The sequence below is a fragment of the Pinus tabuliformis genome, chromosome 7 (assembly GCF_031772625.1).
Source record: "Pinus tabuliformis cultivar Carrire ecotype Pingquan chromosome 7, CPIR1, whole genome shotgun sequence".
NCBI lineage: Eukaryota > Viridiplantae > Streptophyta > Pinopsida > Pinales > Pinaceae > Pinus > Pinus tabuliformis.
Genome location: NC_142293.1, coordinates 79,861,034 through 79,873,344, shown reverse-complemented (window position 1 = coordinate 79,873,344; position 12,311 = coordinate 79,861,034). Strand labels below are relative to the sequence as shown.

The 12,311-nt window shown below is 36.9% G+C and overlaps 1 protein-coding gene across 2 annotated transcripts; it reads right to left on the bottom strand.

Annotated features, from left to right (window-relative positions):
• Nucleotides 1-385: 385 nt before the first annotated feature.
• Nucleotides 386-2,745, bottom strand: LOC149245288 (uncharacterized). 2 transcript variants are annotated; one of them, XM_089455569.1, is made up of 4 exons: nt 2,587-2,745; nt 2,378-2,475; nt 1,444-1,534; nt 386-880 (listed from the first exon to the last, which is right to left on the bottom strand). In XM_089455569.1, exons 1-4 carry the CDS (start codon nt 2,743-2,745, stop codon nt 659-661), a joined length of 570 nt encoding a protein of 189 aa, XP_089311695.1. In that variant the 3' UTR covers nt 386-658. The 2 variants fall into 2 exon arrangements, with proteins under 2 accessions (XP_089311695.1, XP_089311696.1); XM_089455570.1 differs by lacking the exon at nt 386-880 and adding an exon at nt 1,189-1,283.
• Between the last annotated feature and the right edge of the window lie 9,566 nt (nt 2,746-12,311).

Here is a 12,311-nt window from a genome sequence, read left to right as displayed (position 1 = left end):
AAATTGGAGTCATCCTGTTAGATCTATTGAATATTTTTGTCTGTAATTTAAACTGTATTACATTTAGTGAATTCGGGGAAATTTCCTTTGCAACAGGATATCGTTCTTTAATGTTACAACGTTCCTGAGAAATTTTCTGTTTAAATTATCACTATTTTTTATTTTTTATTTGTTTCGAAGATGACGGCTTCAATTACAATTACATACTTCTACAATTACATACATAACAGAATAACATTCATAACTATATTTATTGGTTAAAAAAGTATTTTGAACTACAAAAAAATCCCTAAATCTTTAGAATAAAGAGTAGAAGACTTTGGCACTTGTCTTTTCAATTCAAATTCGAAAAGAATTTGCAAATATTTTGAATTTTACTGTAGCGTTTGTGTTTAACTAGTCACTAAACAATTTAATGATTCTGGGAAGGTGAATTCATTTATAATTGGGTACACAGGTCCCGTCATTGGAAAGTGATTCCCGGCCGGTAAGTTGCTTTGGTCGAGTGTTTCCAACGACAGGTGTTGGAAGGAGAGGCACAGTGCCCATGCAAAGAACGAAGGCTTCTCTTAACTGAGTGTTTCCAACGACAGGTGCTGGAAGGAGAGGCACAGTGTCCATGCAGAGAACGAAGGTTCTCTTTTCTTGTATTCGTGTGTCAGCAGCTCCCATGGCTTCTGCAAGCAAACTCTTTCTCATATGTCTTCTGATGATGGTATTTGTTCAGGTAACGACCATGTAGTTTGGCTCTTGGAAGTCTTATTTTATATTTGTAGCTCATTACTGTTTCATGATGTATGTGCAAGTTCCAGCTCCAGTGCCTACTAAGGATAAAAAAGGTACGAGCTCCGGCCTTCTTCATCACCAAAGCGATTTTTTTCTGCACAGAAGAATGTTTTGAATTAGGAATTTTGATAAGTAATGCTTTCAGGTTGAATTTAGAGCAGTACCTAGAGTAGCCTCCGATTCTGATGTCCCTCTATATATATCTGAACAGATAAATCAGATAGTACATTCCTATAGGCTCAGTTTCATTAATTTTGATGTCTTTTAATTCTTCTGGACAAACAAAAAATATAAAGAGAGGAGAATCCACTTTATATATTACGTAGTATACATTGAGAATGCGAGGATTCATTTTACGAAAATCAGTGTTTAGATAAAGAATCGAGTGGAAACAAATCGATGGTGTTCACATAGAACTAACTTGAACAAAATCCAGTCTATTTGATGTTATTTGATGTTTTGTCCATGTCTTGGTCAAGGTCCTCCAAAATTCTTTCCTGCAGGCAAAGGCAGATTTGTGGTACGCATCAGTCGACATGATTCACTTCTTTAAAGAATTGATAGGCAAACACTGATGAACTCGATCACTTGAATGCATTAGATCATAGTACTAGCAGTTTAATAACCAAAGGAACAAATATGCCCAAGAAAATTCACCTGTCCCATGAGCTCCTCATGTATTGTGAGACCAACACTGCCAAGTCTCTCAACACTCGCACTAAGCGCATCTAACTCTTGATCTTGTTCTCTGGTCACCAGGCAAAGCAAGTTAACAGGCTAGCAGATCAATGCTATTCAAGAAAAAGGCTGACAGGTGTAAATTCTTGGAAGAGAAAAAACAATTTTGAAAAAGGCTCTTTAGCAGAGGTGTCCGACAAGTGTAAATTCTTAGAAAGGAAAAACAAAGTTCGAGAAGGCTCTAAGCGTAGGTGTCTAGACTCTAAAGCACTGTTAAAAAAAAGCTATATTTAAAAGTGATCTTCAACAACATAAATTTGATCATACTTCTAATAACAGAATAAACATATTGGGAATTCATAGAAAGGATAACAGTCATTGACGGCTTTGAACTGCAGGAAATACCAGCAAAAAAGTCGCTATATTGCTAAAGCTAGTATTGCTAGTGGCCATCCCACAATTGTTCTGGTCAGAGAATCCACGGCCTCTAATCGTGAGAAAGCCCAGCTCCTCGAGTCCTTCAAGGCCTCAGTTCCTCGAGTCCTTCAAGGTAATTGTTTCCAAACCCATCTATGAGATCAAAATGAGATCAAAATGAGATCAAATCTCGAGCTATTTTTTAACAAAGTTAAAATAAGGAGATCATGGAAGTAAATACCATTGCATTTATTGCTGTTCTACTGTTCCTTGCAGTTCCTACTGCTTTTCTACTTATCCCTTAGCGACAGCAAGTCAGTTAGTTGTCAGTTATGGTATAGATATTATTTATGCAGACATAAATATTTATTCAGAGGCTAACAAGCGGAAAGAATTTTTGTTGCAGGTCTTAACCGGTGCAGAAAGAGCGGAAAGAATTTTTGTTGCAGGTCTTAACCGGTGCAGAAAGAGTTGTAGATTACGTTGGAAGAATTACCTGCGTCCTGACATTAAACGCGGACGGATTTCCGCGGACGAGGAGGATCTCATTATTCGGATGCATCGCCTTCTTGGCAATCGGTATGTCGAGAATATCTGAACATTTGTTCACTCAACAAAATTTATTGATTCCCCATTTCAGCGCCTCGAAATTTCGAATAATTAACTGCACAGTAGGAATGATCAGGTTCACATTAGAAATCTCACCTTGTTCATTGCTTCTCGCTGCAGGAACCGTCTGCTGTTGCAGAGAGCATTAGAGGGTCTGCGAACGCTCTGCCTTGGAGCAATCCAAAACCAGGAGGGTAGCAGTGTATTTAATGAGATGCAGTGGGCCGACGTCACAAAGACACGGGTGCAGGGCATGCACAAAGACACGGGTGCAGGGCATGCACAAAGACACGGGTGTAGGGCAGGACCTCTCCACAGAGCGCGTACATTGTAATAGGGAACACCACCTTTGCATAACCGCCAGAAGTAATGCTAGCATTAAAACCATACACCCGTGACGGTTAGCTGAAAATGCACCGCACTTAATTGCTTTAACATATGGTTTAGGTTGGGATTAGCTTCGGATTACGTTAGGTCCTCGGGAGGAGGCCAAATAAGGTGATTTATAAATATGTCCTCAAAAAACTTGGTATATAGTTGATGACCGGGCATCAGAAGCAGGTCAATTAATGCTAAATAGCTCGCGAACGATTACAATAGTCCATGCCTGAGGGCAGGGACTAATAAGATCGAGGAATAAACATAAAAGTATTATAATAAAATTTGATCTTAAAATTTAATCAGTATATAAAGTCAAGATCCAATGTTTGCTTATCTTTTAATCATCATCTTTATTGATATTATTTCACCACTTCTTAATTATAGGATTTTTTTTAATAATTGTCAACCTTAATTACTATTTTTGAATCCTCAATGCAAATTGATGTTTTTCCTTTATCTAAATATTCAACCAAAGTAGATGGATAAACACAATTATGCACAATGTCTGTATTGTACTTAGATTCTAACTTCGATGAAATTCCCAGCCTCACCGGCATGAGGTTTCCCACATGAGCCTAGGTAGTTTGCTTTCTAATTAGTGGCATCCTTAACATATTAGTTATGGATAAGTTTTAGATGAAGATTGTGTGGAAGGAGGGGCTCCCAAGGAAATTTTGAGGGATAAACTTTTTCGGGGCTAAATTTTCAAATCATTTTTGAGAGATAAAAGTTAATAATTTTCAAATTTCCAAAAATAATTTACTTAAATTATATAGAATAAATTTGTTTTATTATAAAAATAGTCAAAAACTTTTTAAAAATTATATAGAGACTAAAAATGGAATATTTTAAAAAATATATCATGAAACATTTTATGGTTGACATTTTAACTCTTATTAAGAATTGTAAAAAAATTCTAAATATAGATCCTTAAATTTTTCCCAAGGAAATGATAAAATGCTGAAAATTTAACACCTACTTATCTTGTACATGTGATACAATGTGGAGGAGTTACATATATGTTTGTGGAGGAGTTACATATATGTTTGTTAAAGGTATTTGGCCGTTGAGGATCCACTCCAAACAAGAATGACTATCCATTTTAGACAAACATCACAAATATGGCATTATGTATAATTTATGAATAAGTAGCCTTCATAGTGAATATGTTTACCCCATTGAGGGGTTTTCTCCATTGTAGTTATGATGTCTATTGTTATGCTTTATTTAGCTACAACGTATTTATTATTGAGCTACTTTATGCATTTATTCATGCAGACTTCATCAACGCTTGCATTTCTTTATATAGTACGAAACCCATGTAGTTTGGTTTAGGGAGAGACCCAAGAAATTCCATTCCATCTCGGGACTATTAAAGAGATCAAGATATAACTGGTTCACATCATTATAAATGGGTATGTGTTAGTTATACATCATTTATAAATGGGTATGTGCATGTGTATGTGCATGTGTATGTGTATGTTATAAATTTTATGTAGGCATGTGTGATTCATTATGAAATTTTGTTTTTGTTTTGTTTTTTTTCAATGATCTCTCATACATGCAATATGAGTATTATTAGATATTTTTTTAATCATCTTGAAATATTATTTGAATAGAATTGCAAGGGATATTTTGGGGTTATTAGGTTTTTGTTCTAATATTGTAAGATGAATTAGGATGTTGTGTGTTTTATCTAGCAGTGGGGTGGAATTGAATGGATAATGAAATGTTTGTACCAATGTTGTGAGTAGAATTCCATGTATGTTTCTTTAGCGATATATATTTAAGGAAGATATATTTTGGGGATATTTGATATGTATGTTTAAGATAAAGATTGGCCTAACATGCATTGGATGAGTATCAAACATGGTAGAAGAGATCCCTACTATTGTATGAAGACCTAAAAATTATGTTTTGTATTTATTATATTGAAGGGGTGTTTATATTTTTTTCCAAAGAAAAAAACATAATTTTCATTACTCAAAATGGAAATTATATTATACATATTCACCTATGTGCATTCAAAAAACCTAGTAGGTCATCCCCCAAAAAGAAAAAAAAATAAAAGTAACCTGAATGCCGCATCCATGCATTCATATATGATCATTCAATATCCCTCATGATACTAGAAACCTAAAATCGTACATATGTTTATAGGCCTATCAAATTTGTTGTTAAGTTGCTATCAAAATTTACATAAATATGACATTGTACATTGTCCATCAGAAGATATATATATATATATATATAAGGAAAAAAAGAAGAAGAAGAAAATAAAGCATGGGATTCAGTTCATAGGATGCTTCACCTGCAGACCCTCTATGAAAGGCCTATGGTAGTAATATAAAGATGTGCCCCCTATATTTTGTATATACTTCCAAGTACCCAGAGTTTATCGAGCACCTGCTTTAGAAAGGGAGTCATTTGTTGAGCTTCTTTCCTTATAGATGTGATGACGTGAAATTTTGTCAAAAGCATGTTTAAGTTGAAAATTTTCTTCTAAAATAGGAGTCACTATGTGCACATGAAATATATTTACATTATTGAACCAATTTATGATAATCATAAATTCACCAAAAAATTAAATACGTTGGACATTTTTCTCAATAAAAAATAGGAGTAGGAGCTTAAGACTAAGAATTTCAACATATTTATTTGATCCTTTGCACAATCCATTCTGAAGGTTGAAGTAATGATTTTCTTAAAGATAAAGAACCCCACCCCAACCCCCCACCCAACCCCCCACCCACCCCCCCGCGCCCCCCCCCCCCCCCTCCCCCCAACATTAGCCCCCTTGTAAAGAGACCCCATCAAAGTAAGCCCAAGGGATTGATCGGTTAATCTCTTCAATAGTAATATTTCTCAGGTTTTTTTAAAATATCATCTCAAGGAGAAGAGACAAAATTTCCAAAACTTGGGTGTTCATTTTTCTTAGGGCTATATTGTTCTTTGCTTTGATAATTGCATTTCTTCATGAACACATTAAGTTCAGCCCAAAACATCATAACATTATTCAGATTTACATCATTATTCATCATCATATGTAACTATGTAGAAAGAAAAATATCATCATCAATCTAGCAGAACATAAAGGAATAATAGAATAAAAGCATTCACACATAGAGACACTAGGATTGGTCAGATACCAGGGCAAAATCCACTATGGGGAAAACCCTTGCAAATTCTTCTTTTTATATTGTCATCAAATGATTTAGCAAAAGAGAGTACAATGATCCATACCTTCATCTATTCAACTAACCAGCAAAATAACTACAACATCCATGAAATGAACCCAACAATGTATGTGCTCAAAACGTTGATTCTGAAGACTGTAATGAGTTTTTATTGTCTGCAGTCAACTATTGAACCTTGCAGTCGCTGTGCAAAATCCTTGAAATACTGATTTTTCATATTTTAGATCTCAATCGCACGAAGGAGGTCACATTCGAGTGACTATAGTTGTTTTAGTCGCTCCCTTAAGCCCAACATGTGAGCGACTAGGGTAAAATCTAGACTGCAAAAACCCTAACTCCCTATTCACATTGATGGAGAGTTGTATGTGCGAGTGGAAGGTTCTAGTCACACAGATGATATTTTGTGTGTGTGACTATAGTCGAATCCTTCCTATTTTGTGTATGTAACTAGGGCCCAAAACCCTAAATCAGAGATGTGAGCTTCGGACCCAGCAATTTCACCTCAGAGTGAACCTGATCCTCCGCAGACGATCCTCAAACCTGTGTGAGCCAAAAACCAAGATAGAAGAGTGTCTCATCATTGTGTCCAAATGATCTGAAATGTTGGGCAAACTTGTTAATGCTATGCAAGCTCCCTCATCAATAATTTAAAATGTGTATGGATAGTCTCAAATTAACCAAAATGTGAGGAATTTTGTGTCAAGTGTTGAGTGCCTTTTATGAGAAATTAATGAGATTAATTAGTAGTTTAAAACACATATACAAAAAGTAAAATGCAAAGAATTAAAACACAAAGTTGATAAAGGAGTTCGCCCCTCCTGGGCTACAACTCCTTAGACCGGCTTCAATGGCTATACCCTCTTTGGATTAATGGTCAATTCTCTGATTAAATGCATTTTCAGTGCTCCAATGGCTTTGGAACCTGCTCCATTGGATTTAGAAGACCCAAAAACCCCAAAAATGACTTTCCAAGCTCTGTAATTGGACCTCAGCTGATATAAGCTTGACCTCTTCTCCTGGTGGCCCTAGGCTTCCTTAAACTTCAACATAGCAAAATCATCTACAGAAGTACCTTTCTGCCTTTGCAACCTGTTCCATTGTGTTCAAAGCATCCAAATCATCTAGGAATGACTTTTTTTAGCCAAAATTGGTCGAAAATTGAAGAAGTTATGGTCTCTTCAGTTTTCCCTAGGTCCACCAAATCTGGAGAAACTCTAGTTAACCCCGCCAAGTTTGGAGTAGTGTCGAATTTAGTGGACCCGCCAAAACTACCGACAATCTAGTACGCACTTAATTAGGGATAAACACAATTTAATTAGCACTAATAATCCCACTTAGCGCATTTAATGGCGCGGTTAGCATAAGCGTTGGATTGTGGTTTTTGGTGTGTGGTCACATGTGGAGGTTAATGCTAGTGTTATCTCCAAACCGTCAATGCTATTACATTAAATAGAAATGGCACCCCATGTTTCTTAAGAAACATAGTGTTGCATAGCGATGGAGCGCAGGGCTTGTGCAAGCGAGGTCACGGGTTCGACTCCTCGACCTGCCAATAAACTTTTACATGACCTTTGAGAGGACACGTGGCAGCATCCGGGCTTGCCATGTGTCATCCTCACATTGGTCCACCCAAAATGCCATAGATCAATCACGTGCCGAAAAATTTCAAAATCTGATTGAGCCAACTGAGGGAATATTTCGAGAATATTCCTTGGAATATTCTTTTTGCTGATTGGGTTGTATGGGTGCCTAGTCAGCATCCTAGTCAGCCTTGTACCCAAAATTTTCCTGTTTGACAAAACAGACAACAAGCTCTAACTTTCTCACACGAACTCTATTTTGAGTGAAACAAGTTGCGTTGGGATCATATCGTCGAGATAGACGTGGTTGTTCAGGTTTTGAGCGATTCCAAACACTTTTATTTTTGAGCAAATTTTTGCCCCTAATCCAAATTCCGATCACTCCTTCCCACTGACAGGATTTTGGACCCACAAAAGATAGTTATCTGATGAGAGTTGAATACTCTTCTCCTTCCCAAGTTCTATCAATTGATTCTACTTGGAAAAATATCCATGAAAACCACTTGGGTTCACTGACATGCCTTGCCTTGCAAATGGCTTGGCACTTCAACCAATGTTCTCCTTTTGCTGCTGACCCAATCCAACACTTGCTAGTTGCTTGCTGATTAAACACCCTGTTGTACCAAAGTGATCCCTCGGTGCTTGGAAAGCTAACTGATGGCCTTCCCACTGAGAATCATGTTCCTCCTTTGCAACACATGCATTTGATGCAAGCTTCTCCTTGGAAACCACTTTTCCAAGTTAAGCCCATATGAGTGAACTACAACAATGAGTTCCAATATTAGTAATAACAAGAAAATAAATGACCATTCTTTTACCTCCATGGTTCCAAATTCCACATCTGGAAGAATGCATTCGCCATCTCTTTCGCTTCTTGGTGTCAACACATCAAATCACATTGTAGACCATTTGATGTTTTACAAGGGCTGCAATTTTTTTTGGCATTTTTGTCCACTTTTTCTTCTTGATTCCATCATCCTCCAATATTAACATGCTGCTCATGTCATGATTTGAGAATGAAGGCTAATCATGAGCCTCTTGCTCAAGCGTGGACCTTCCAAAATCCCGCGACATCTTGTCACAAGAAACACCATTAACCTTGAAAAACACTCATGCAAGAATATAACTTGACAACCTCTTCCTTTTGCTTCTTCAAAGAAACAAATGTCACATCATGTGAACATTGCCATGTACTCTTACATCTTGGTGTATAAACCATCAACTAAACACAAGTCAACAAAACATGCTTCTTCAAACAACTTACTTTCAAATCAAGAAAAAGCATGTACAACAACTTGATGATTTACAACAGGAATTCCACATTCTCATGAAACAATTTGTCACATCTCCCTCTCATCTCTGGAGACAAAATCAATTCTTCCAATTTGATATAACATACATGTAGCAATCAATCAACTGCAAAAGCCGACTCATGCATGTGCAAATGATCAAAATTCTCAAGTTGAAAACATACATGTTAACAAAGCAATCAACCAACACAAGACAATCACTCATGCATGTTCATGCACAATGAAACTATTAAAAATTCCATTGTTCACACACACAAACTCCCATGCATGTGTAACAATTCTCAACTCTCTCACAAGTACAATCACAAGTACAAGAATCCCACTGGTATGTATGAGTACTTAAAGAGCTGAAATGACCAAATTTTCTGCAATAAAGTGAGTCAACATATTGCACTTTCGAACACCTTCCTGGCGTAAACATGCAAGTTCAAGAATGCAACATGCATGCAAATTTGTAGTTGCAAATTTCCATCTTTTTTGCATCTAAGTGAGTCAACATAACTCTACTTTTCCAACATCTTGCTTCATGCAATATGCAACATACTTTCAGGAGAAAAGAAATGCATCCAAATAACAAGGAAATGCATCAATAAGGCAAGATTTGCATCAATTATCAAAAGAAATGCAAGGCCTTAATTGGTTAATAAATCTAACCATCTCTTTACAAACCATTTCAATGGTGCTTCTTTCAATTGCACTTCATCATGTGTATCATCCTGACCCACATCAATTATGGAATCCTCTTTTCCATTCTTGCCAAAATCTCTCTCCACCTTCTTCAAATGTCATGGATGACTTGTTGGATGCAAAGTCCAACACTTGTCTACAAGATGACCCTGCTTATGGCAATGAGTGAAAAATAATTGCATCTTCTTTTCAACATGGTTTCCATTATCCAATGGACCTTTGGCTTTCTGTCTCTTTTGTTTTGAAAGTTTCATGTGTATGGCTATCCTCTTCCAACACATCTAAAGAGTATGGTTATTCAAACCACAAAAGGAACATGTAAATTTTCTCCAAATCTTATGTGAATATTTACCATGTTTATCATAATCAATAGAAACTTGATTAAAGGCATATTTATACCTTTCACATTCACCTTTGTCGCCTTCTTGAGGAGGTGAATTTGATGAGGTAGTGGCTCTCTTCGGAATAACAACAATGGTCTCAATGACCTTAGAGCTTTCAACAACCTCTTGTTTTTCATTTCCACCAGTTGCATGCTTATGAACATCTTCTTGCAAAGTGGGTATAAAAATTTTCATTCCTTATGAACACAAACTTCACAAGCTTGAGGTAAGGAACATGTAATGAAAGTCCTTCTTGGAACACCTTCATGTGCCTCCTTGGCTTTGGAGCATTCTCCATCATGTTGTCCATAACCAGGACCCAAATACCTAGGCCTTTCCTCAACAAAAATTGGCTCAACTATGCCTTGTGCATGTTTTCCTAACCCTTTACCTTCATAACCGATCTTCATCAATAATTTGGAACTATTCCTCTAATGTATCTTTCAAAAGCACCAAAACTTTCATTTTGAGAGGAAATTGAAGATAACCTTGAATTGCATACCTCATTTTCATGCACATACATGGCTAGGGTTTCCTTGGCATCATGGAGTTGAATTTCCATCTCATGCATCTTTTCAAGAAGCTCTTTCTTCTCCTCCTTCATGGCCATCAACTCCTCTTGAAGGATAGTGTTCTCCTTCCTATCTTCATTCATCTCTTGCACCATATCTCTCATGATGGTAATCTATTGCAACATATTTAAATCAAAGAGTCTCGCTAAGGAAGATGGATTAGAAACATCACTTGTTGAAGCTGCCATCACACTTGTAATGCATCAAAAAGATTCACAAAGCTTACACACATAAACTTGCACACAGTTAAATTCTCCTTGCACAAATACAAAACCAATATCTAATTTTCTAGCTAACCTTGACATACCATCCCAGGGTTAAAATGAGCTAGCAATCCTCTAATACCAACTTTATCTGAAATGTTGGGAAAACTTGTTAATGTTATGCAAGCTCCCTCATCAGTAATTTAAAATGTGTTTAGGATCGTCTCAAATTAACCAAAATGTGAGGAATTTTGTGTCAAGTGTTGAGTGTCTTTTATGAGAAATTCATGAGATTAATTAGCTATTTAAAACATATACACATCAAGTAAAATGTAGAGAATTAAAATACCACAAACTCATAAACACAAAGCTGATAAAGGACTTCACCCCTCCTGGGCTACATCTCCTTAGACCTGCTTTGATGGCTAGGCCCTCTTTGGATTAATGGTAAATTCTTTGATTACATGCACCTAAAGTGCTCCAATGGCTTTGAATCCTACTCCATTGGATTCAGAAGACCCAAAAACAACAAAAATGACTTTCCAAGCTCTGCAATTGGACTTCAGTTGATCTAGGCTTGACCTCCTCTCCTGGTGGCCCTAGGCTTTCTTAAACTTCAACGTAGAAAAATCACATACAAAAGTTCCTTTTTTCCTCTGAAACCTATTCCATTATGTCCAAAGCATCCAAATCATCTAGGAATGACTCTTTCTAAGACAAAATTGGTCGAAATTTGAAGAAGTTATGTTCTCTTTAGTTTTCCCTAGGAAAACTCCACCAAATCTGGAGAAACTCCAGTTAACTCTGCCAAATTTGGAGTAGTATGGATTTAGCAAACCAACCAAAACTACCGCCAACCTAATCCGCACTTAATTAGGGATAAAAACAATTTAATTAGCACTAATTCTCCCACTTAGCGTGTTTAATGGCACGATTAGCATAAGCGATGGCTTGTGGTTTTTGATGTGTGGTCACATGTGGAGGTTAATGCTAGCATTATCTCCAAACCGTCGACGCTATCACATTAGATAGAAATGGTGCCCCATGTTTTTTAAGAAACATAGTGTGGCATATCGGTGGAGCGTAGGGCTTGTGTGGGCAAGGTCACAAGTTCGACTCACTGGCTTGCCCATAAACTTTTACATGACCTTTGAGAGGGAACGTGGCTACCTTCGGGCTTGCCATGTGTCATCCTCTCATTGGTCCACCCAAAATTCCGTAGACCAATCATGTGCTGACAAATGTCAAAATCTGATGGAGCCACCTATAGAAATATTCTAGGAATTTTCTAAGGAATATTCCGTAGAATATTATTTTTGTTGACTGGTCTATATGGATGCCTAGTAAGCATCCTAGTCATCCCTGTACCCAAAATTTACCTGTTTGACAAAATGGACAGCAGGCTCTAACTTTCTCATACGAACTTTGTCTTGAGTGAAATGAGTTGCGTTGGGATCGTATCACCCCTAATTTTTGCCTAGAAATTCCGAGCACTTTGATTTTTGAGC